This window comes from Clupea harengus, chromosome 19, assembly GCF_900700415.2.
Source record: "Clupea harengus chromosome 19, Ch_v2.0.2, whole genome shotgun sequence".
Taxonomy (NCBI): Eukaryota; Metazoa; Chordata; class Actinopteri; order Clupeiformes; family Clupeidae; genus Clupea; species Clupea harengus.
In genome coordinates this window covers 17,411,503-17,438,104 of record NC_045170.1, presented here as the reverse complement: position 1 = coordinate 17,438,104, position 26,602 = coordinate 17,411,503, and the positions used below count along the sequence as shown (strand labels likewise).

General features: G+C 44.8%; 1 protein-coding gene across 1 annotated transcript in view; it reads right to left on the bottom strand.

Annotated features, from left to right (window-relative positions):
• Positions 1-26,602, bottom strand: part of vps50 (VPS50 EARP/GARPII complex subunit) — a 122,111-nt gene that overhangs the window by 1,702 nt on the left and 93,807 nt on the right. The window contains 6 exon segments of the mRNA XM_012829581.3: positions 114-199; positions 202-302; positions 6,008-6,129; positions 11,144-11,302; positions 11,961-12,057; positions 22,866-23,014. Of these exon segments, the coding sequence (XP_012685035.2) occupies positions 114-199; positions 202-302; positions 6,008-6,129; positions 11,144-11,302; positions 11,961-12,057; positions 22,866-23,014 (714 nt within the window).

Here is a 26,602-nt window from a genome sequence, read left to right as displayed (position 1 = left end):
CAACGCTTCAGCAAACCTAAGACGCTAACTCCACAATTACTTGTTATTCGAAAAATCAAAATAGCTCTGAGTGTGGCTTAGCAGGCCATGGGCAGGCCTGTGTGACCTCTCACCCGGTGGTTCTTGATGAACTGCTCCATGTCGTTCTCCGTCAGGTAGTAGGCCTTGATGTAGGTCTCCACGAACTCCTTGTCGGGATGGGCCGCAGGTCGGTGAGGCGCTCCAGCTTGGTGAGGAACTGCTGGAAGTCCAGCTGCATGAGGGCGCGTCCCTCGTTGCTGCACTTCTTCACATTAGCATAGCTGGCAGACAGAGCGGAGCGGAGAGGTGAGGAGAGATGAGGAGACGAGAGGAGAAGAGACGAGAGGAGGAGAAGAGAGGAGGATAGGAAGAAGAAGAGAGGAGGGGGTTGTTTAGATAGGCTCTCTCTTTGCATGACTTCAAGGTCCCATTCCCAACCAACCACAGCCGCAGACAGACAGGCACACACAACTCTTTTTTTTTCTCAAATGTTTATTTTCACAACACACGTCAGTCAAAAAGGTGAATACATTATGGGCTTTGCCAGGCAGAATAACTCATCTGCTTTCGGCTGCAGATTCCATGACAGCTCCCGCCTCGTCAGATGTGCTGTCGACTGAATAACGAGTTAAGAGAGAAACGGTCTCTCTCCTTCTCTCCCAGACTGTCAAATTCACCTTGTAAAAATGCACTGGTAAACGGGAAACTCCTCCAACGCCTTCTCGGTCTCAGATCTGTTACATCGTTTAACGGCAAGATTTACGGAGACGGGGGAAGGATGGCACCCTGTGTGGAATTTAGTGAGCCACCGCCGTATGAACAGAAATCATAAAAATGGACTGAGTCGGGGAGAGAGTGACAGAGTGAACCACGAGGCTAATCTCCACCAGCTAAAACCTATGCAGCTAGGCCTACTGGGCGCCCGAAACCGTGAAAGCAAAAACTACATTTACATGTAGTCCTTAAGTCCACCCTAAGTTGGGAATGGAAACAAAATACCACTTATATTGATACAAGTCACATACTTGTCAGGTCTCACGTTTTATCCGTGAGACTCACAGATTTTCACCATTTCTCACGTCTCGCGTACGTGCCATTAAATCTCGCGGATCTCACTAAATTTCAGGGATTTCCAACACTCAATAGCATAGAATCATAAGAACACGTCAAACTAAGACATCAAAGACAAACTGCTGTGCAGTGCGAGCGAGAGACGGCTGTGTTTGCACTGTGCACCTCACTACGTCTGCGTTCTCAGGTATAAGGCTACTAATGTTTCAGCATGTTTCAATATTTGGCTGGTCGGCACCTTCATCACTGACCAACTTCTCATCTCTATGGGGCGAATATAGACAGGTTTGCAAATGTAACTATATGTTTGCATGTGTTTTCTTTTTGTTTGTGTGTGTTGTGGCTAATGGTTTTCACTGACCTGACGAATTTCAATCTCGTTAACATGACAGGTATGTAGTCCTAACATTCCCTCAGAGGAGACTCTTAGGAGGGTTGAAGCGTCTATGAAGCCTTTTTGCCTCAACACAAAAAACTCTTTTTTTTTATGAGAAGCATCTGTTTGTTTATTTTACCTCTAAATGATTCCACAGCAAAAATCTGGTAATAAACTGACTTCTCTTAGTGTGGAGTCCTATTCAATCTTTTTCTTGGTCTTCCACGTAGACAGACTGAGGAGTCAATAAAGCTTGTAGATTTGGTTCTAGATTGGATTCTAGGACGGTTCTAAGGCCAACTCTTTCACTACAGCACTGATGCTGCCTATATCATGGGCGTTGCTGCCAGAGAGCACACTAAATGTACGTCCTCACTATGTTTGCACTGAACATGTTTGATGTAAAGGCATGGGCTAGATGTCTCAGTGAAAGTGAACTGGGATTAAGGGGGGGACTAAGTAGTCTTTTTCCTGCAGCGGTGTTTTTCTAGGTGTAATGGACTACAGGCATATGGCTTTGGCTCCCAGGCAAGTGGCTTGTTTACATATAAACAGCTCTGTCACATTGAGAGTTCCTGGGACTGACAACCGGTGCCAGTAGCCACTCCAGAGGGTATGCAGGCACAGATGCTGCATGCACACCCACACACCAACAAAACAAACACACACACACACACACACACACACACACAGATTATCAGTCTCTCTCGCTCTCTTTCACACGCATACTCATAAACACACATACACACACTCTCTTTCACACACACATACACACTCTCACAAACACGCATACACAAATGCACTCAAACGCACGCATGCCCACAGACTCACAAGCAAGTTAGCAGACAATTCCACACATGGATAGCCAGTCAGCTGAAGGGCTGTTGACACCCCTGTTTGCTTTTTGGCTGACAAGAGTGTAATTGCTTTCTGTGAGGTGCAGATACAGCTGAGCCCCTAAATTATCTGCACTCTCCCTCTCTCTCCTGCACATGCACCTCTCTCCGTTTCTCCCACTTTCTCTCCCACAGTCTCCTCAATGTTGTCATGGCGATGACACTGCTTCCGAATGTAAACACGTAGTATTTTTTTCATTCCTGGGCATGTTTGGGGAGAGCAACAAATCAGACCATTTCCAAAAGATGCCTCTCAAGAAATGTAAAAGGGACATTCCTAAAAAAAAACTCCTCTCAAGTAACATGGAGGACTAGTAAGTAGCAACTCAGTCAACATTGGTATGATGTGTAGATTCATATTTAGGATATGAATATTAATCCCTATTTATATTTAACCCTATGCATATTTATGCAGATAATGCATTCTCTTAATGCATCAGTTGGTTCCTGGATTGTTGTTCTTGGTTGCCTACAAATGCCTTCAGCATTGTGAAAGGGGGGGGGTGTCATGTACACATGCTAGCCCCGTGGGCCAAGAGATGCTCATGTATGTCATGTATGTGGAACCAGCTAGGCACACGCTAGCCTTGTGGGCCAAGAGAGGCTCATGTATGTCATGTATGTGGAACCAGCTAGGCACACGCTAGCCTTGTGGGCCAAGAGAGGCTCATGTATGTCATGTATGTGGAACCAGCTAGGCACACGCTAGCCCTGTGGGCTCAAGAGATGCTCATGTATGTCATGTATGTGGAACCAGCTAGGCACACGCTAGCCCTGTGGGCTCAAGAGATGCTCATGTATGTCATGTATGTGGAACAGCTAGGCACACGCTAGCCCTGTGGGCTCAAGAGATGCTCATGTATGTCATGTATGTGGAACCAGCTAGGCACACGCTAGCCCTGTGGGCTCAAGAGATGCTCATGTATGTCATGTATGTGGAACCAGCTAGGCACACGCTAGCCCTGTGGGCCAAGAGATGCTCATGTATGTCATGTATGTGGAACCAGCTAGGCACACGCTAGCCTTGTGGGCCAAGAGAGGCTCATGTATGTCATGTATGTGGAACCAGCTAGGCACACGCTAGCCCTGTGGGCCAAGAGATGCTCATGTATGTCATGTATGTGGAACCAGCTAGGCACACGCTAGCCTGTGGGCTCAAGAGATGCTCATGTCACTCCATTTCTTCCTCCTTTCATCAACATCCCCCATTCATCCACTCCAGCATCACCCTCCAGCTGTGTTAATCTGCCTTTTCCTTTTTTAACCCCGGTGCATTTCGTAGACTTGTGATCCTGGGGGGACTCTTAACTCTGATTGCTGATTGGCGTCATGCCGTCGTTCTCCCGTCTCGAACGTCAGCGAGGTCAAACAGTTTCATCTCTGGAGCAGACGGGGAGACGATGGAGCTCCTCTCCTCCACGTGGAACTGCCTGCTGCCTCCCGGCTCCTTCCACTGCAGCGGTGATGACTCATCTGCTCTGGTCACTGACAGGGGGACTGTCTGCTAATAATAGCTCCATTTTTCTTTTTAGATACGAAAAAAACTCACACTCCCTGTTCCGTTCCATCCCTTGGCTCTCACCCGGTCCCTTGGCTTAACGTCCATCTCAAACAGTATTTACGGAAGAAACTTCAGCACAGATTGTGATAATGTGACTTTTTTTCTTCTACCTCTCTCCTTCCAAATCTCTCTCTCTTTTCCCTTCCTCTGTCCCACACCTCCTTGTCCTTCTATTACAGTACGTACTGGTTTATAAGGCATGGCTAGACTCTATTAGTTTTTGTCTCCTGTCTGTCACGTCTTTTCTAAGTAGTTTGGAAGCCTTTCAGAAGTGAAGCACCCTGAAAGGCAAAGGCCTTCTTCTGTTGCTCTGTTCCCTGGCAGTGTTTCAGCCCCAAGCAAACCGGTAGAGCTGCGTCTGAGTCACGATCCAGGCTTGTGTGGAGGAGCGTGAGAGTGTATGTGTAGGGGTGTGTGTGTGTGTGTGTGTGTGTGTGTACCTTAGTTTGCCAAGGTGCATGTGAGTGTGTAAATATGTTTGTGTGCACCTTAGTGTGCCAAGGTGCATCTGAGTGTGTAGATATGTTTGTGTGCACCTTGTGGATTTAAGTGCGTGTTAAGAGTGTGTGTGTGTGTGTGTGTGTGTGTACCTTAGTGTGCCAAGGTGCATGTGAGTGTGTAAATATGTTTGTGTGCACCTTGTGGATTGAAGTGCGTTAAGAGTGTGAGTGTGTGAGTGTGTGTGTGTGTGTGTGTGTGTGTGTGTGTGTGTGTGTATATATGCATATGCAAGAGCCTCTGTGTATTTTGCTTCCAGCTCTGAATGCGTGCTCACTGTAGCGTTGAAGCCACCTGTTGGAGCAGCACCCTCCTGGCGCTGCGGTCCATCTCTCGCTGTCTGCACACAAACCTCCACTGCCACGTCCTGACGCAGCCTGACGCAGCCTGACGCATGCACCGTAAGCACAGGGCCTCTCACTGGCAGCAAGCAGGCGTTAGCACAACTGGACCGTGGAGAAGTATTCAGTCCAAAGAAGAAGGGATTCAAAGAGTGGGGAAAAAACCCAAAGAAAAACAGGTGAACGAGGAGAGGAGTAAAGGAGAGGAGCGTTTGCGGGGTGACTGGGGTCTGAGCAGGTAGTGTACTCCTGTCCTGGTGGAGAGGGAGGCGGTGGGATGACGTGATGAAGGCTCCCCTATTCATGAGCAGGCCACTCGTCCGCATGCAGATACACACACGTGCGCACGCAATGCACACAGACACACTCACATGCACAAACCCTCTTCACATGAACACAAAAGGAGAACTGTGTCAAAACAAAAGATGGATGATCCCTCAGCAAAAAAAAAAAAAGAAAACCCACACCGGCTTCCCAACACCTGTGCAATTTCCCTGCCTACAAATCAAATCATTCGGCAGACGAAAAAATTTGAATGATGAATGGCAATCTTGCCGCAAAACAATCGCTCAGGCGCTACCCCCCGTGATTGATGGCAAACAAATATCTGAGGAGCGTCTTGGCCTTTTTCCACTGTAGCACTTGTTATATGCGCATGCTGGGATTATGATATCGCTTTTCCTTCACTGGAAGCTATACCGCTATGGACATGTTGGTTGCACACAGGAAATTTACACATTTACATCATCATACACCATGTATGAATTTGTTTATGCACACACGGGAAATTACATTATATATTCAGAGAATTGTTCTTAGACGATGTACAGTAAGGTTGTGCACATACATGTCTTGCCATTTGCACTCCCTGGGAGCTGAAGCACTGCTGACGCTGTGCTACCTCCGCAAAATGTCACCAAGTTAATGCTTTTATGGAATGCAACTTACTGAGAGGCAACTCTACACATGTGAACCCTCAAGGCTGAACCCTTGTGACTCTGGCTTTTGCTGCAGCTCGCTGGAGACACATGTGGCGTTTAGGTGTTAAGGTTTTTCACCATGGATATGAGGTGGAATGGTAGATATAGGTGTCTGGGATACCAGACATAAACAAAGGACACTACTAGAGCCTGACCGTGATCAGGGGGCCGATATTATTATTAGGAAGTAATAACGTCTAGTTTGAGAACAGATGGAAGGGGGTGGAGGGGGTAAAAGATGCCCCGCGCCAGGCTCTACTCACCCCTCTACCAGCGTCCTGTTGGCCAGACGGATGCAGTGTTCCCACAGCACGTTGGAGACGGGCAGAGGGATCCGCACCTGCCCAGACACCTCGCCCAGCCGCTTGTTGAACTGTTCAAATTCCTGAGGAACACACACACACACACACACACAGAGAGAGTGTTAAAACAGATGAATTCCTTCACACTAACATCACTTGTTCTGCCGGCTGTGGTAAGAACCACCACCCATATTTCTTCCCTCCATTACAAAAACATTGGCCCAGCAGAACACCAAATATGGTGGACTAAAATGTTTTCTTCATATCTTAAAAGGGCAACCCATAATGAGATCTATACTACACACAAGCATTTTTCATTGCTTCATGCCATTATCTAATTATGGGAAAATACATCATAGGAAAACCAGGCACAGGTCCTGAACTAGGAAGCAAATCATAGGCCTTCTACAAAGCCTTGCTATACATCTAACCATGATCCACAAACCCACCACAGACGTGTCACAGATATCGCAAAACCCATCCCTTCCATATTATAATGAGAATCCCATTACTGCACCCAGAAACCTTTAGCCACCAGCATGACAGCACTATTTGGCAGGCACGCACGCGACTACTACACTAACGTGGCTTAACAAATTAATGTTATTGAAAAACGCAAGCAAATACGACTAATTTCAGTTTTTACCGAATTTGACGGATTTTTTTTATCTTGGGCTGCTAAAGAATGTTGGTAACTAACGTTAAAATATCGTCTGTATCATCCATACTTCACCATTGCGTAAGGTAAGACCAAAGGTTATATTCACAACATTTCATTAATTGTATGCTTTGTGCTGAGACCAACCCCATAATACCCCCATAACCCCACAGTCTCACCCCCACCCAGAGTAATCAAGTTTTTTAGGAAACGATTACTCGATCTCTAAAATGATGTACTCGTGCTTTACCCCTAACACACACACACACACACACACACACACACACACACACACACACACACACACACACACACACACACACTGCTTACAGAAGTGTTGACTCAGCTGTATGCTGGCCGAGTTCTCTCTCTCACTTTTGTGCAAAGAAGAAGCAATCTTTTCTGGAGACAATTATGTCTGGTAGAGTGTGCGCCAATAACTACTTGTACAGTGTTTGACAACCCTTTATTAAACAGTAGTTTTAGGTATTAACTGATATATCCTATACACATCAGAGTTAAGTGTCATTATTTTGGTTCTAAACCCAGATAGAACATATGCATTCTAACTCCAACTGAAATGCTCAAACAGTAGCTTTTCGGATAAAGGACGGTTTGGTACTTCTTCACTTCACAAACATCAGATTTTTTTTTAATTTAGCATAAGGTCTGCCTGGTTAGTATAACACTGGGTATAATGAGTTATCGAAACTGTGACCTCATATATTCGCCTCATATATTCGCCACATACTTATGTGGCGAATATATGAGGTCACAGTTTCGATAACTCATTATACCCAGTGTTATACTAACCAGGCAGACCTTATGCTAAATAAAAAAAAAATCTGGATGCGTGAATACACACACACACACACACACACACACACACACACACACACACACACACACACACACACACACACACTAAAAATGGAACAAATTAGTCTCTGTTATGCTCTCTTTAAACATGTAATTATCTTTTGCTGCTTTTCACATCCACGCCAATGGAAGCTCGTGAGCATGCATTTATAAACATGCCTAGTTAAGCATACACACTGACGCAAATAGAAGAATTCCTGTAATGTGTAAACAGGAATTAATTGCTCCAATTATGCAGTAAGCAAAACAGATTATAAATAGGGTACAGACATATGTAGGTCTGTTCATCTCGGTGGAATTGAAGCATGGATGATGCAGCGACTGGTCATGTCAGAAAGTGACCGCAGGATATCTTTGTTTTCAGACCCCCAAACATCAGATCGACAATGCAATTAAACTGCAGCTCCAGCACTCATGCCAAACCCTCCATTGTATGAGACATGCAGCTTTTTGTCCAAGTCTCGCATTCCAAAACGCAACCAATCTAAATGCAAATATCGCATTTTAATAGCAATGTGTGCACGTGCACAGACAGGGCCGCAGAAGTTCGTGCCTCACAAATTATACTCCCAAACAGCTCGGAACAAAAGTTTAACCAATGACCAAAAAAAGAAAAAAAAAAGGAAGGAAAAATAAATGATGAGCTGCTATCTCGCAAGGGATCGCTCCCGTGTTGGAGCAAGCAGGGTTTTTCCAGCCATTAGCATCGCAGACTCTCCCATCCCTCCATAGCCTTTTAAAGTCAAGTGTTATAAATAAACGATGAGCCGTTTCAGACCTATTCCCGCATTAATTGCACCACATATTTAATTCATCTAAAGTCTAAATGTAAGATTCTCGCCAAAAGGCGGAGTCAAAGACTTTAAAAAAAGAGTAAACTGGGAGGGTGCCAGCATTCCGACAGTTAAATGAGGAAGGCACGGCAGATGTAGAGCTCGGAGGCTTCCCTCAATGAGGAACCTGTGGAGGAGGAGGAGGGCATTACTTTTTCATTAGGGTCTAGGTCCACGGTGCAGAGGGAGGAGAGAGAGAAGAAAGAGCGAGCGAGAGAGAGGGAGAGGAAGAGGAGAAAAAAAAGGAGAACGTACCACCACAGCGCAGTTCAGGACTTATGTAAATAAGCCTTTTGCTTGACACATGATTATGCATATGTGGGGAGACTCGGCGGGGCTTGGTGTGCAAATAGGCTTCACTCATAATTTCATTGTAAAAAAAAAGAAAGAGTGTGAAAAAAAAGAGCGAGCGAGAGGGGAAAGGGTGAGAGAAAAAATCCCATCTGTTCACACAGCGACTCAGTGCAACACTCACGCTCTCTACGCTCGCGCAAGCCATGCAAATCGCTCTGTGCCTTCCCATACGAAACCCTCTGCAGCGGGATGAATGGAGGGGCATAAATAAAGATTTGCATTTGGGGAGGGAGGGAGAGAGAGGGGGAGACACGGAGAGAGAGAATTTTGGGGAGATCGAGATAGAGAGCAGAAAGGCGATAATTATAGAGACAGAAAGGCAATGAGACAGAAACTATATGTATGTGTATGTGTGTGTGTGTGTGTGTGTGTGTTGGTTTGCGTGTGCACAGGTACAGGGGGTTCTTGAAAGAGAGAAGTAACAAGAGAAAGACTTGCCACAGGAACCCCGAGCCTCCCCCGCTGTACCTCCCCTCCTCAGTCTGCCATGTCCAATCATTCATATTCTGGCAAATAATTGATAAGCGCAGGAGGCTAAAGCAGAAGGCCAAGCGATTACGGAAGGGGTGAGGGACAGGTGAGCGCTTTCGACAGAGATCTTTCACCTCTCACAGAGGGGCGAGGAAGCGGGGGGGGGGGGGGGGTTGGGAGAGGTGCGGAGAGAACCACATGAATAAAAGATGGGGCATTTTATTTAAAGGAAAGTTTCTCATCAAGCCAGTGCGGGGGGGGGGGGGGGGGGGGAGAGGCACAGTGAGTGATTTGGCTTTCTTGCTGTGTCTGTCGCCAGAAGTGGATGGAAAGGTGTGGGATAGGGTGAGGCTTCTGGGGCACTGATCAGTGTCTGGCAGAGGTGATGGAGAGATGTGGGGGCATGAAGGAGGGGAAAGGGACAAAGGAGAGGGAGAGAGAGAGAGAGAGAAAGAGAGCGAGAGAGATAATGGGACAAGACAAGCCATAGAATGAAAATGAAGAGATGGAAACACAGAGATGTAATGGAAGACTGAAAGAGATGGAGCAAAGCTGGAAAGAATGAAAAAATGACAGCAAAGGAGAGAATTAAACCAGACAGATAGAGACAATGAGAAATGGAGGGAAAAAGGAGTTAGAAACCTGTGAGAATGAGACTCAAGGGAAAGGGAACAAAAAGGCAGAAAAGAGAGAATAACATAAGAACTGTGTGTGTAAGTGAAAAAGTGTGTGTGTGTGTGTGTGTGTGTGTGTGTGTGTGTGTGTGTGTGTGTGTGTGTGTGTGTTCAGAGTCAATCTGGGGTCTGGAGGTGTTTTTAATTTTTTCTTCCCCACTGCACCTCCAGAAAAACAGCTCTTCACCTGCGCTCGTCCCCTCGGTCTAAGTAGCTGTTCCATCTCCACCCCCCTCCAGGGCTGCCGCCATTAGCCTCATATAGGGCCCTGCGTCACCCTCGCTGCGTCACAGCCAAGGAGAGCTGATGTCTGCCAGGCCACGCTTCAAGGTTGGGCTAAACTGTGACACAAGCCAGCTTCACGATTCACAATCCTGGCCCGGGGCCCGTAGTATTGATCTGCTGGAAGCCACTGTTGTGCGCTTGCAAGTAAACAGCGGGCCAGTCGATGTGAGAACCCAAGTTTGGAGCGGCAGAGTCAGCGTTCCAGGCCTCTGTGCAGTCTCTCATGCCATAGGAGGGGTTTTGATATTCTGCGTAGTGCATATCTGTGTCTGCCCCTTGTGTTACCTCCACTAAATTCTTATATCACTTCATGCACTGTCTGGCTTTTTAACCACGCAGAGTACATTAGCAGTAGTTAACGACTGTCCTTGGGAGGTTTCTTTATTGTGCCAGTTTGACAGCTGCAGATAGACTTCACATACCGCATACTGTGTATATCTTGGGCCCTTACAGGGTGATGGGACTGACTCTTCAACGTTACAATATATCCGCAATAGTTGCCGGGACGGCATATAGCCATGGAGATAAGGTTGTGAAAACCATAGCACTTTAATCAACAAAGCACTGGCTGGATACTGACTCTATCATCATCAGCTATAATGAGTTTGAGTTGAATAAAATCAATTCAAAATAATGCAGAGAGTCCATACCTTTGCTATTTTCCAGAAAAATTGCAACCCGCAATTGCAATTGTGGGAAATCCTTGAATTTGTGTGAATTTGTGAAAACGCAAGATCGCAAAAATTCTAGAGGGACTGAAAACACTATCGCAGATTTTCAAAATCAGAAACAACATAATGAAAACGTGTCATGCACATTCAGTGTGCAACAGCACACACACACACACACACACACCCCCACACACACAGACACACACAGACGCACACAGACGCACGCACACACACACACACGACTGATAAACACCAGACACACATACACTTACCTTCAAGAGGACATCCACATATACGTTGTGCTGGGACATGATCTCCCTGATGTCCCACTTCACTCCAGCCATGAGGAGCAGCATCTGCTCGTAATCGATGGCCCTGGCCGCCACGATCCAGTAGATGGGCTTGCGCAGCTCGCTGGCTGTGGACACCGTCTGCCACGAGGGAGACACACAAGCAGAAGAGGGATCTGTCCCATCATGACCCTTCAGCTATTCTTAAAACACTGCTCCACCAGCTGAGCTGCAGGTGGAAGACTTATTTTTATTCTTATTTTATTTATTTTTTAAGGTTATCTTCTTGAGGTTTTTTTTTCTTTAGAATTTAGAGGAAAGAGACATGATGTCAGCGGGGAAGACACATTTTTAAATCGAGTGTCTCTCTCAATCTGACACCAGCAGAGATGTACAACAGTAGGGCCCAGGCTGAAAATGCTTTCATGGTTTCTGGAAGGAGCACGGCGTGAGACAACACATGTAGGCAGAGTGTGTGTGTGTGTGTGTGTGTGTGTGTGTGTGTCTTGTGTGTGTATGTTTGTGCATGCGGAAGCTCCTGGCCCTGTTGATACCTATGCATTTTAGGCTTCAGGTGACACATACAAAGTAAACTGCTTTCTGTTGTTTTCTGTGTTTGAGTGCTTTTAGGTGGCCGCATCCTCCCTGTAAAGCCTGGGGGGTGTGGTCACGACTGGTGGGTGGTGAAAAGATAAAAGTTGATGTAGACAAGCAGGGAAAAGGGCATATCCAGAAATAGTGTGTGTGTGTGCGCATGTGCGTGTGCGTGTGTGTGTGTGGAGAGGGGGGGTTGTCTGACCTGTGAATAGAACTGCTGCAGGAAGGGCTTCTTGGCTGAAGGCATCATGGCATCAAGGTGGGACTGCAGGAAGTCAAACTGTTCCGCCAGAAACACTCTGTGGGAGAACAACACATCACATCCATGAGTATTATCTGGAACGACACACAAGTTGACGTACAGCCAGTAAATGTTCCTTTGCTAGTCCAAATAGACACCTTGGGCCCTAATTTCACTCATGGCAACGTGGCTGGCCACACGCAAAGTCCACCACGCATGACCGAAAGCTAATTTAATAACTTGGCAAAATGAGTGGGATAATTTCAAAACATTAGCAAGACCCTAAACGCAAACATGGGTGTGTCTGCGCAGTAGAGGGGTGTGTTCACGCACAGATCTGGGAGTTCCATGTATACATGAGTTCCTTCAAAACAATACCAATTCTGTAAAATTTCTGAAAGCACAGACAGCCATTTTTTCCCTGCCAGTCCTTGTGATGTCAGTCCCAAGCTTGCGTCTCTATCCTTTAGTCCACAAGATTTCAGTCTCCAAACAGCAGCCCTAGGTTTTAAAGCAGAAAGTCATGCTAAATAAGGCAATAACGCTCAGCAGGACATTATGGTTTGTTGGTCTGTGTCCTGTGATGTGGGGAACTCCACTAATGTCTGTGGTGACTTTTCTGTTGAAGTGTTAGGGTGTTAAAAGCTTCCTTGCGGTTAGCTGCAAAAAAATCAGATTCCTATCCAAACCTCTGCCAAGGCATACAAATGAGGGCAAAATGAGCAATTACGGAAAAAATTAAAAATCAATAGACTTTCAAGAGAAGCACAACAAAAACAAACCAAACGAAAACAAATAGATGTTGGCGAAGCACCACAATCTGACTGATAAAAAAAGGACCAAACGGCGACAAAACTATGTTTTCCTCCAAAACCTCATTGACTGTGCACATCTAAGGAACACACAAGAACAGCAGAGTGAACAAGTATAAGGTTCAGCATCACATCAAATACTATGAGTCTGTAGGAATCGCCATAGATTAAGCAGACTAAAGCAGGTCAACAGACTAAGCAGACGAAAACGGTCATGGCTCTACAGATAATATGCTTATTAATAGGGGTCGACTGATCTTTTCAGGGCTGATACGATAATGATCGTCTGTGACAAAAAGTCAGACAATAACCGATATTTCAGGCTGATATCTGAATTCTTGAAGTTTTTTTTCACAGTGTGAAAACAAACAGGCTCTGACAATATTCATTATTTGAATGCAATGCACTTGCTAATCTCTTCTTTGAATCCATCTAAAGTAGGTTTGAGAGAAAGAAAGGATGATTAGAAAATGATTTGGAATGTTTGCATGGCCAAGCTACATTTAAAATTGTAAGCCTACAATTCTTCCTACAATATAGGCTACAATACTGACCATATTTGGCATTACAGATTATTTGTGAGGTTCCTATCTGAGCTGCAGCGTGTGTGTGACAGGGCGTGAACGTTTGAGTGAGACGATGTACAAGAGAGACAGGGCCTGCTAGAAGGGGGCAAATATTGATGTTGTGAGTAAATATTTTCTTTGGCTATGCAACAGACAGCTATCACTATTTCAAAAGCATTCAATTATTGGATGAACAATGACAATTATTGAGAAATAAATAAAGTGAATTCATACATAGTCTAAGCTGCATTTTCATTATAAAGAATGCAATTAGAACTAAAGTCTTAAAAGTAGCCTGTGTGTCCATACTTTTTCTGAAAAAGAGCTACGAGATTCTAGGAGCCCATTAGCTCATGTATGTGAACAATGGAGAGTAGTATTCTCGAAAGTAGTGGAAGGACTGTGATTAGATGAAATTAGCAAACATACTGTAAAGTGCAAACTGTGTACTGCAAGTGTTTAATTTCATAACTCAGCTTCCATGATGATGATGAGGCCAAATTAAGACACATTTCGCAAACAGGTATTTTAGGCTTTGCCATGACGTTCTGACATACAATGCAACCGCAAGCGAGCTGATGTTTCATTTCCTAAACGGTTGCTTTAATGACAACTGTGATTCATAAGGGCTGTGCATTACGGTAAATATCTTTGAATTTCGTTTGAAAGAATAAATATACATTACTATTACTTAAATGTGCAGTGTCAAACTGTTGCACAGCATAAGTGCACCAATTAAGCTAGTGCTTATTACAAGTCCTTATTTCTTTTATATCCCAAGCTTGTTTTTTAGCTTAAGCATAAACAATTAGCTTGTGCAATTTGGCTAATGGCATGGTCTGAGCACAACAACCCTTTTATTGGATACTTAGCTTCCATCCTTGTTTCCAGCAGCGGGTCTAAGAAAATATTTGATTTTCAAGGTCAGATAACATTGTCGGTCTCGGCCAATGAGGGAATTTTGTGAGAAGAATGTTAGCCATACCAATATTTTATTGGGAATTTAGATTAAAATATACAGATGTCAGCCCTGATTATCTAACGACCAGATAATCTGTCAACCCCTATTACTAAGGCTACTGAAAACATACGATACGGGTCTATGATTTCCCATTTCTTACAAAAGGCAAGGGAAGACACAGACAGAAAGAGAAAGAAGAAAGTGATGCATGGGCATGGACAGAAATGGAGGAAGACAAGTCCATTTTTAATGGGTTTCATCACGGTGCTCTCAGTTTTGGATACTTCTGTGTGTGTGTTTCTGTGTGTGTGTGTGTGTGTGTGTTTATGTGTGTGTGTGTGTGTGTGTGTGTGTGTGTGTGTGTGTGTGTGTGTGTATGTGTGTGTATTAAACTTACATCACACTTTTCACAAAAGCAGTGAGCTGCCAATATGCCAGTCAGAGAATGCACTGATGAAAGAACTGAAAATGAGGCCTTTCACAGTCTGGCACAAAAGGCCCCAACGAGTCATCAAGAATTAATTAACTTGGCGACAGAGGTGATCGTTTCTGCAACTGGCTGTGTCTGCTAACTTCTTACACACACACCCTTCACTGACATTTTTGAGGGAGTGTCAGCGCTATGCAAAGTAAAAGCGGACTTTAATGGGGAATTGGAGTCATCATTGGGCAACACGGACAAGTTTCAATCTGAATGTCCGAACGTTAATATGCCCAGGAAGCCACTGCGAGACCACCCTTTGGCTCGAGATGCACAGCCTGTCGCTGATGCATTTTGTTTGTGCTTTCTCGCAGACACATTATCATTGTGTATAAAATAGACATGCATTTAAGATGGAATTTAGGCCAAAGGAACAGAGGAACTGAAAAAGAAGGAAGGATGGGGGGGGGGATGGGGCACAGTGGCAGCCTAGTGTAATTGGACTAGTTTATCTGGTTAGGCTTTTGTTTTGTTTTTTGTTTTATCTCTTGCATCCATAATTGTCACCTCTCCACAACCCCCAGGGGCATTATTGATTGCCTCATCGGCAATCAGATGAGTTGCCATGGACAGAAGGTACATTTTGCGAAGGACTAACTGTTAGTACACTGTGGGGGGGTCACAGGGGTTGCGTGACTCAGGCCCAAGCATGGAGACGATTGTTTTTGATGGAAATTGATATTGCCATTAATTTATAGACTTACATTGCATTGCAAGCATGTTCTCCTGTGTGTGTGTGTGTGTGTGTGTGTGTGCCATGTGCATTGATAAGTCTTGGCACACCTTTGTTTAAAGCCCCTAGCAGACATCATCCCCCCCTGCCCCAGGTGGAGGAATACACATCCATTGTCCACCATTTTGGGCCTGTGTGTGTTCCTTCATAGGAACATCCCCTCCCACTCACATGCCCCCTTCCCCACATTGACCTGTAACAAACCTATCACCCCCAATGTATCCTCCCATGATTGACTGGTATTTAACCTGTAACACTGTGGTGCCTCTTTAGTCTTTGCCTGCCTTTACTCGATGTTGGAATTGACTCCCTGCAGGAGCACCTTGAAATACACCTCCAGAAATATTCTGTTCGCCTCGTGGTCCTTTGTCTAGAAGAGTGTCGGCCTGAGATTCGCCGTCACATGGTCCTTCGCGCTGGTATAGATATTCTATCCGAATCTATCCGAATACAGAAAGGGGATCCAAGCCGACGCTCAAGCATTGTGAACGGGACAGGTAAGCGATTTACGCTAATTCTATGTGCAGAAAATTAGTTTGAGAGTGAGAGACAGACTCGAGGGAGACCGAGTCATCGTGCCGGTACATCAGAGTTTCTCTGACCAGCCATCTGCCGGTCTAGGCATTAGCCTACCAGAATTGAAATCCGGCGCCACAGCGGCGGCGTAAAGGCATCGTTGCCAAGCTTAGTCCCAAAACTCATTACGCGCAGCATCGACTGACGCCCTATTTTGTAAGGTGCAAGTGTCTAGACAGCATTGTGCCTGAGTCACGGTGGCCTCTGTTTATAACGCTGTATAAACTGAGATAAGTCTGCCATCGGAATCTCTCAAAAAGGGATAGCAAACTTGGTCCTGTACGGATGGAATAGAGCTCTCACATCAAACAAAGACTCTCCACATAGAAAAGGTCCCGTTCGACTTATATTGTTATTACTACGACCACAGCGAATCAATCTTTTGGCGGTCTGTTTCAAGCGTGCTGTGTTGTGTTTAACTTTGTTGTCTGGTCAAAGCAAAATCTTGGTCTGAATTAATATGGATGCGTTAAAATCTGCTCCTGTTACTACTGTATCTTTGGCGCGCTTTGTTCTGGAGACCCAATTGAAAAGATGCGATAAAATGAAAAGAGATGGATGGTGTAGCGAGTGGGGCATTGGACAGAGTTTGGACTGGTGGTCTGGTTTAAAGAACCAAAAGCAAAAGGCAAAATATGGCATGTATTTGTGTGCTCTGTTGATTGATAAGCAAAACGACATGACGCCGCCTCCTGCCCATGCCACTATCTATCGTAATGTTTCTGCTCTCCCATGCGCTCCCATTGTTCCTGGTCCGCAGATTTTGAACCCCCCTATGGCTCCAGTTCAACTGTTTCAGGGACACGAACCAACTGTGAACACTTACTCACAGTCTATTGCAAAATATCATCATTGTCTTAAAGATTTCAAAGATAATATACAAGAATTGTCTGGAAATGGCCTTGCCAGCGTTGTTGATTCATATGCAGCCAGGCATGCTGAGAAAGAACCATTCTTTGCTTATGTTAAGCGTTTTGAAGATCGCCATAGACATTACTGTGAGGTAAAGGGCGATTGGACTGTGACCCTCGATTCTGCTGTGATGATTCATACTGCAGTGTCTGGGCTTAATTCTGAACTCTATATTTTAACACACTACCCCCTGTAAGATTCATGATCAAGCAGCTGCTGTGACCACCAAAAGTTGGCCAGCAGAATATCCCAAATGGTTATCTTATCATGGTCACAAAGGAAAGGTCCCCACACTGGATTTGCACAGACACCTGGGGTCAGGAAGCAAACTGAGGTGTGAGTGACTGCAATTAATCATAGTATGGGAATGGGGGAGGCCATTGAGAACCATCTCAGTCAGAGAAACCAGATTATCATACAGAACAACAAAAGATTGCCAGACCTGTTTGCATTACAAGCCTAGCTCATTTACATTAGAAGCCTAGGAGGTGTCTTAGAACAGTATATATGGCTAGAATTAGAAATGCTTGTTGTTCAGACCTACACCGCTGAATCCGGAGTATGTTCTACGTGCTTCGTTACTGCACTTTACTGGAATAAAGATTGCTGCATCAGAAACGAAGAAACTTCCTTCATTTCTTACACCCCCATCAACAGATGGCGTGACTTCATACAGTGGGGCCAGCGAGGTGATATCAGCTTAGCTGAGAAAAGGCACTATCAAACGGTGTCGGCCACACGCATAGCTGCGGTCGATGGTGCTACAGGTAACGTCCCCAATCCCCATGCAAATTTAACAGCCCCTTCTGCCATGTCTACTCCCGCAGGGAACACATCGCATGGCAACCCCCCTCCGCGAGGACACTGCCATGGGTGCAAACAGGAGGGGCACTGGGTTAACAAATGTCCTGATAAGCGGAATTCAAACCGTAGACAGGCCTTTAACAGGGATGCTAAGCTTATGGAACAAATGCGCAAATTCTTTGCTGCTATGAACGTTAAAGATCAGCCAGCATAAAATCAGTGACTTCTGCTTCAGAGGTAGTACTCTTTAGTCCCCATATCCCAGCTCTCCTCGGAGGACAGCTTTCTCGTGCATACCGAGCCATCGGTAAGTGATACATGTAAACCCACTATTGACGAACACTCAATTTGCGCAATTTAAATGGCCAGGTTACAGCAACTCAGTCCCCATCTCCCCACGGTTTATGCAATTTTGGGCCGGACCCTGCCAAGAGGGGTCCATAATAGGTAATGATATTCTCTATCAAAGTGAAGCTAAGATTTTGCTTGATGTAGCTGAAATTGACCCCCCCCCCCCCCCCCTCCCCCTTCATATAGGTAAACGCAACCCTAACGTGGCATCGGTGAGCGCTCCAGCTCTATCCCCCAGCCACACGTTGATCGTCACACATTTCCCTGACCCCTCCGCGCTTTTAACGAGTCTAACGAGTCATATTATGTTTTCAGCCTTAGATATATCTAACGGTCTTATCATTCTTTGCCGTTTACTGCTGAATCCATCCCCATATTCATCAAATTGTCGCTGAAGGCAGTTGTTAGTGTTGTTAACTCGTGTGCACCTTCTTGTATTCTGCAATATTGTGATGATTGATTGATAGCATCCCCAAACAAAGTGCATGATGTGCCAACTCGTAATTCGACTTTTAAAGGCATCGACCACTGCGGGAGTCAAACTGAATCTCCGCAAAGTTCAGATTAGTTTATCTGAAATTACTGTGTCACTGATTGGTAGCCATGGTCGAGCCCCCTTGCCAGAACGAATTAAATCCTACAGGTGGCAATGGTGAATCAACAGGCGCCGACCACAAATGTTAATAACAGCGATTATGTTTTCCACACAGTCCTTTCTTATGGCCTTGTTTGGAAAAAGAGGGGATACTTGGCAGACTTGACGACTACAGACACCGATTAGTCACGCCAGCAAAATCACGACTCGATTGTTTTCACAAGTACCGCACAAACTGGCACTATGTAAAACCACCGCACAGTGAATAATAGCAAGGAACAAGAGGGGAACGATCAAACAGACATAGCAGTCAATATAGGCGTCTCTGCATTAGTTACCGACTTAGTGTCTGAAATTATTTTCTGTAACCCTCCAAAATGACCAAAGCATTTTCCTTCCAGCATACAACAGATGATAAAACTCAATTCGATCTGGAATGTTAATATAAAGCTAACATTGGTAATATGATAATTGTCCAGAACATCAGCGTGCTTAAGCCTCTCCAATCTAAGTTTAAGGAACCTTTTCCAGTATTGCTGGCCACTCCCACATCAGTGTTAGTGGACACGGCGAAATCAACATCTACCATCTTTCCCAGACCAAGAGTTTTGCTTGACTACCCGCCGGCTAAATGTTGCATGTTGTACTAACTTACTACTTATGACGGTCATACCTGATGTGTAAGTAGGTCTGGTATAACCATGCTCGTCTTTATGTTCATGTCCCATGGGTTGTCTGTGTCTATTGTGAAATGTACTGTATTATCCTGTGGATCTGCCTGTGTCAATCAGTGCCCTGCTCTGCCAACTGCCTTTGCTATGCATACTGTCACCCGTTTCCTGTCTCCTCAGATACAGTGGACGTGGATGCACCCAGGCTGCTGCACCGACCCTATCCCCATCATCTGGGTCCCGAGAGCGCATCACAGACCAGGAGGATCCTACCATCACCTCCTGACCGCCACAGTCACACCCAGGCTGCTGCAACGACCCCATCCTCATCATCTGGGTCCCGAAAGCACATCACAGACCAGGAGGATTCTACCAACACCCCCTGACTGTCTCAGTCGCACCCAAGGCGCGGTTACACGAGGTCCTACCATCAACCACGGACTTCCTTCGACCCCTTCTCCAATCTGGACATTGCCTGCATTACCACTCCATGAACTGAATTGCCCTTGAATGTTTAGGCTCATATATGTCAATATAGTAGTCTGTGCAGGGAAAGGGTATATTTTGGTAAATTGGGTTGGTGGATGCGCAACTATCACTCACAGCTTAACATAAGAGCTGCTGCAACACAGAGCTGCAGAAGAATTTCCCCTCAAAAAGAACCGAGGTTTCGCTTCTGCCTGTGAGAGAAAGGGCTAACATCCTTTTTGTGACCAACCCTCAAAAGAGACGCGATTATTTGCCTCCATTTAATGCAGGGGGTCTGACACATTCCTCACATCTATTTCACTCCCTTTGTTTCCAAATATTTAATTTATTTGACGTCTGGTCAGCCATGGAATACCATAGTAATTATCCCCTATGTCTGTTGCTTTTGGCACTCCTCCCTGCCTATGCTCATAGCTACCATGAAAACTTGGCTGTTGGGATGGTGGGTGACTACGCAGACACTTTAGATTATACTAACTGTTGGATCTGCCGGAATATGCCCTCAGGTTACACTGATGCCCGTCCCATATAGCCTTGGAGACGTCCAAGGCAGTGTGGGCACCGGTATCAGGCCTGATAAGTGTCTTCCTGGCTATCACAGTTATCTTAGCGTTCTACAAGACAATGGAATGTCTCTGTATTAAAGTCACCGCCATCCCCTCCAAGCCAGTTACTGCTCAGGCCATTGCCTCTGGGTCAAATCCCCAGCGTAGAAACATTGCATAGGTGTGGACATGGCAGGGGGGAGTCTCACGCACCTGTGGTAGCTGTATGTTATAGTCTTAAGATGTGAATATTTACATATTCAAATAGGGGACTGATGGAAATTGATATTGCCATTAATTTATAGACTTACATTGCATTGCAAGCATGTTCTCCTGTGTGTGTGTGTGTGTGTGTGTGTGTGCCATGTGCATTGATAAGTCTTGGCACACCTTTGTTTAAAGCCCCTAGCAGACATCATCCCCCCCTGCCCCAGGTGGAGGAATACACATCCATTGTCCACCATTTTGGGCCTGTGTGTGTTCCTTCATAGGAACATCCCCTCCCACTCACATGCCCCCTTCCCCACATTGACCTGTAACAAACCTATCACCCCCAATGTATCCTCCCATGATTGACTGGTATTTAACCTGTAACACTGTGGTGCCTCTTTAGTCTTTGCCTGCCTCTACTCGATGTTGGAATTGACTCCCTGCAGGAGCACCTTGAAATACACCTCCAGAAATATTCTGTTCGCCTCGTGGTCCTTTGTCTAGAAGAGTGTCGGCCTGAGATTCGCCGTCATTTTAAATGTGGAGAGGGTGAGATGGACCAAAGCCCGAGCCCAAATGGCTCTGTGCGGAGAGAGGGGAGGGCAGATGAGGAAGGAGGGATATAAATATATAACGTTTTAAGGCTTACGATGCAATTAAGCCGAGGCAGAGCCATATCGTACGCCTTGCCCTACAGTTACACCACTCTCTTCCTGAAGAAAAAGAAAGAGAGAGAGAAAAAAAAGTATCCTTGATTAAGTTATTTTCGGCTCTAGTCTGAACCCCCCCACCCCTGCCTTCCATTAGCCACGGTCGCTTTTCTGCCCTCTTCCTCCTACTCCTCCTCCTTTTGAAAAAAAAAAATACTTTTCTGTCCCTCTCATCCTCTTCTCTGAGGCATCTTGCTGCTGGGACGGCGAGGCCGACCGTGCCATCTGGCTACGGGGGAAAAAGGCATCTCTGAGGCTGGAAGAGAGAGAGAGAGGAGGTAGGGCGGGGGTCCAATTCACTTTATCGATGGCCAATTCCATTTTCAGTTGCTGTGCATGCACAAAGCGACCGTGAGGCAAACGTTTGGCAATCGTACATTGTTACTCCGACACAGAATGTGTGTGTGTTTGTCTAAGTGTGTGTGTCAGTGAGGGTGTGCGTAAGGGTTTTGGTGCATGACTGTGTTTAATAAAGGGGGAAAGTGTGACGGAGTAATACAAAGAGTAGTGCTGTCAAAATTAACATTAATTCTAAAACTGCCTGGGTATTGATATTATTTCTGTTGGTGCATTTGTAATGGTTAAAATACACCTGGGCATCCAACATACATTTGAATAAATAACGGACACTGTAAAACAGCTGATGGGGTGGACAGGGGCACCTGTGCAGGGCAGCACTGTCTGGGGCACTAAGGCGAAGACACACATACCGATGGGTCATTTTTGGAAAGCGCCTCAGGGCTGAGAGTGTGTCCATGTTTTTTTTGCTCGTCTTACACGGGCAGCGCTCGGCGCCTGTCAAGGTTCTATCTTGTGGGTCCACTGCAGAGACTTTCCTTTTATGTTTATTTATATTCGCAATCCGTTTCTTTCAGGACAGATGGATGCGCTCCATGTGGTTTTTTGGTGGAACGAGCGAATATTCCTCTTTATCTTTCTCACATGTGAGGTTCATGGGGGAAGTGGTAATGGTAGGGGGGGAGGGGGGGAAGTGCTTTGATCTTAATGAGATTTTGTATCCGAGTTCCTTAAGCGAGAAAAAGAGTGGCAAGGTGTAAAGAAAAGAGAAGACAGAAATACAGAGGGTGGGGGCGAGAAATATCTAAGGGAGAGAAGAGAGAATCAGAAACTAAGATGGATCACACCAGGTAGAAGAGAACCAGACGGAATGGAGTCACGGGAGGAGAGAACAGACTAGTGGTGGCACTGGCAGAGACAGAGATAGAGATAGACACCACCGAGGAGAGGAGAAGAGAACAGAAGAGAGGAGAAAAGGGAATGCAGGAGATGGTGAAGAGACGAGTGGTAGTGAGCCAAATCAGGTCAACGGGAGTGCGAGGGGAAGGTGGGTGGATGCAGAAAATCCAAAACAGCAAAAAAACTGAAACAAATCTGAAATACAGAAAAACTAAATACGGATGCGGCTGTGGATGTGGATGTGGTTACTCACAGCGACTCGGTGGCCACCACCCTCTGGGCAAGGCCGTAGAGCGTCCCACTGGACGTCAGCACCACCATCTGGCTCAGGTGAGGGCTGGGAACCTTCTCCCGGCGCTCCTCGGGGGGGCCGTGGGGACCCATGCTCTCCCCGCTGGGCTCCTGAGGACACACACACACTGCTGGTTAATGTTGAACTGACATCAGCTGTGGTTGATTACTAATATTCCACCTCTAGCCAGATTTTAACACACTGGAAAGCTGGTCTTAATGTACTTTGCTGGTCCCACCTATATGAACACCTGGGGTGACTGGGTGTAAAGATATCTAAATGTGTGGTATGTGGGCCTGATTTTGGCTTGACACCAAAACGGCTGTTCATCTAGTACCGCTATGCGTTAAACACCTTCTGAAGACAATTTAATCTGTGTTCTTTCATGTCACAGTGCGGCAGTATTACATACAGTAATACATTTATACCTTTTTGTGCAACACTCATGCATATACAAACACAAACCCTGTCACAGATCACAATCATATCCCTAGAGAAGAGACATACAAACACGGATGGATGTGATTCTATTCACAGCTTTATTGACACAGCTTCCCGTAGTTCTATTAAGAGCTTGGGTTCGTAACAGATTCTGTGTCTACAAGGGTATTCTTTTGTGTTTAATGAACAAGGGATGAATAGTCATGAAGGTGGAGAAAAGATGAAAAAAAAAAAAGACAGGAAAAATCTCAGAGGCGGAGAAAATGGGATTACATCACTCCCCCCTGCGCTCCCAGATCCCCTCCAGCTGTCTGAAGAAAGGTGAAGGCATTGATGCTCACTAACACACAAACATCCAGCATTTACATTCACTGCATCCAGCAGCTGCTTATGATTCAAACTTCACACCCAAAGCCTTCATGATTTCAAACGTCTGCTTTAGCACATGTAAATACTCTCTTTGAAAGTTTGAATGAGTCCCATTTAGAGGAACCTGCTGACATGTGGCTATACACACATTAGGGTCATAAGGTTATAGCAATACAAATAAAAAAGAACTAATATTCTGCATAGCTCAGCAGTAAGGGTGGGCAGTACTTTGGTATTATAGTTGTCCACAGTATTACGCCATACCACAGCATGAATTTTGCAATACCGGGATACTTTTTAGAAGCATGAAATAAAGCATTCAAATTTCCCGGAATTTCAGCTGTCAGAGAATTCCATATCAGTTACCGGTAATCTCTTGCCTACAATTACCGAATGTGTTAGCAGGGTAACCAGCAAACTGTGTAATCTGTTTTAATAATTTGATTAAGAACAATATCAAATGGAACAGATGACATTTTTGGCTAGAGGGATGTCCTGGTGCATGTTCTAGTTTCCTGTTTGTTGTATTTCAGGAAATCGAGCAACTAATTAGGGGCCTCATCATGATTATTGTTTTACTGTGACTTTTCATAACTTGTTCATTAACTCTTCAAGCTATGTTTCATGTTTCTAATGTTAATTAAACAAATATTTTTCAAAGCTTAATCATTTTTTAGAAATGTTTCTTTTTTTAAATACATACTTTTAAATTGGATATTTCTGGCGATTCTGCTACAGGAAAGATCAAATAGTATTAAGTGTATGAACTTTAGATGATTAATACCAATAAAATACTATACCGTCCACACAGTTGAAAATACTGTGATAAAAATTTTAGCACATATTGCCCAACCCTAGATCACACATTTCTGTAATTTCTAATTTACCTTTTAATATGCTTTCTGCTTAAATAACAAAAATGAATCAAATAAATCTCCCACCAGACCATACACACAAAGCCAAGGAAAGGCTTGTGAACAGAACACCACAAAGAGACCCTCATCCAGCCTCTAACACAGAGCAGGGGGGAAAATCGATAGTGATCTCCCAGGTAATGAACAAATGTGATATCATTACTTTAGCTCCCCCCACAAGCACGACCCAATCTCCGCTGAAACCCAGCCCTATCACATTTACCGGCAGAGTGTGAGAATAACCCCATGGTGCGAAAGCTCCAGTGTGAGAAGAGAGTAGAAAATGGCCTTCAGGACTAGTTGGTAGGAAAGGTTGCTAAATGGTTGGTTCGGCTTTACCAATTACCATGTTTGTGATGAGTTCTGTAAACGCTTTATCTCATGGCCACATTGCCATCTCGTAGTGCACTATTTTCTGATAACCGAAAACAACACGTTGTCGGTTATCCCTCACTTAATCGGAGTCTACCGTAAATATCCCTAATATTCTCAGGCACAGGAACGGCATCGTGAGGCTCATGCCTATTGATCGGTTGAGACGATTTATCTAAAGAGGTCACCAGAGTCACCAAACGCTGCAAGAATTTAACAAGCTGCACAGATCTGCACTATGGAGGATTTCATGCATTATGCATCCGGTGGAGGGCAATTCATGGGAGAGAGAGGGCAAATATAATAAAGCCATCATTTAGATGAGTCATCATGGAGATAGGTGTGCTTGTACAGTAATAACCTTAATGGTCTCAGTGGTAAACAATGAATTAGTCAGCTTCGGGACACCAAAGCCGGTTCCTTAAGTAGGATTTTCATTTAGGTCAATAGGAGACGACAACCAACTAAGTAGTCACAGGCGTAATGGTACCCACGGGTCCGATGTTGATAAATACTCTGGCATGTTGGTTGGTTTGAACCTGCACTGTTTGCTTTGGACAACAGAAACACGACGCAGGGCTTGTGGACATTTTCCAGAAAACCCATTAAGTCTCTTTCTTCACTGTAGTCCTAAATGTAGATGATTAAAGTAGACTCTAAAATAAAAGTGATTTAGGCTTCTCTACTACTTAGCCACCTGGTAATGGGCCTTCTTTTGCCAAACATAGAACACAAATATTGATGTACCACAGTGGTTTATAATCTGAACAGTCCCTCAGAATAATTAATTTAATTGGTGCATTTAAAACAAGTGTCAACAGGTCTCTTGCAGATAGTTTTTGCTGGGAGATATTCCTTAACATCTAAAAGACACATCTATAAATCTTTCACTGGTTATAGCTGCATTTTTAATGCACTAGGGGAGACATGGACGACCCCATTTAAATCAGAATGCACATCCTGTGCCTTCAAACTTTCGAACTTTTTACAGAGGAAAAACACAACGTTTTGTTCTTTTCAGAAAGCTTTAGTAATAGCAGTGAGTCACGAGTAATGCAGAACAGACCCAGGAAACTAGCGTCATCTATCCCCGTCATCAGTCCTCAACTAAAGATGAAAGAAGTGATAAGCGACTTCCAAAATGTCAGGATGTGCACATTTCTCACTGACAAAAAAATGTCAGATTGTCGAATGCAATTCTGCATATGAAGAATAGAAAAATAAATAAATACATTTGTGATTAATTTTAGGAAGTTAACAAATATGCCAGTTTCTCCTGCAAATGTCACATACTGTTGCACAATTCATTCCAGTAATGCCTTCATGAATAGTCGATTTGAGGCAGCTTCATTAAAAAAAAAAAAGCTCACTAAATGGATAACATACAGCAGAACATGAAATCATATCAAACACTGGCTAATTCCAGGGCCTCGCATTATGATTAATGAATCTCATGCGCAAACCTTGGTGTGATCAATTCTGATTGATCCCCCCCCCAATACTTCTGTTTGTCGTAAACAAACAGGGAAGATAAAAAATTATGGCAATTGGATTAGAGGGCTTTATGTCACATTAACAGGAAGATTAACCTCGCCTCGAGTG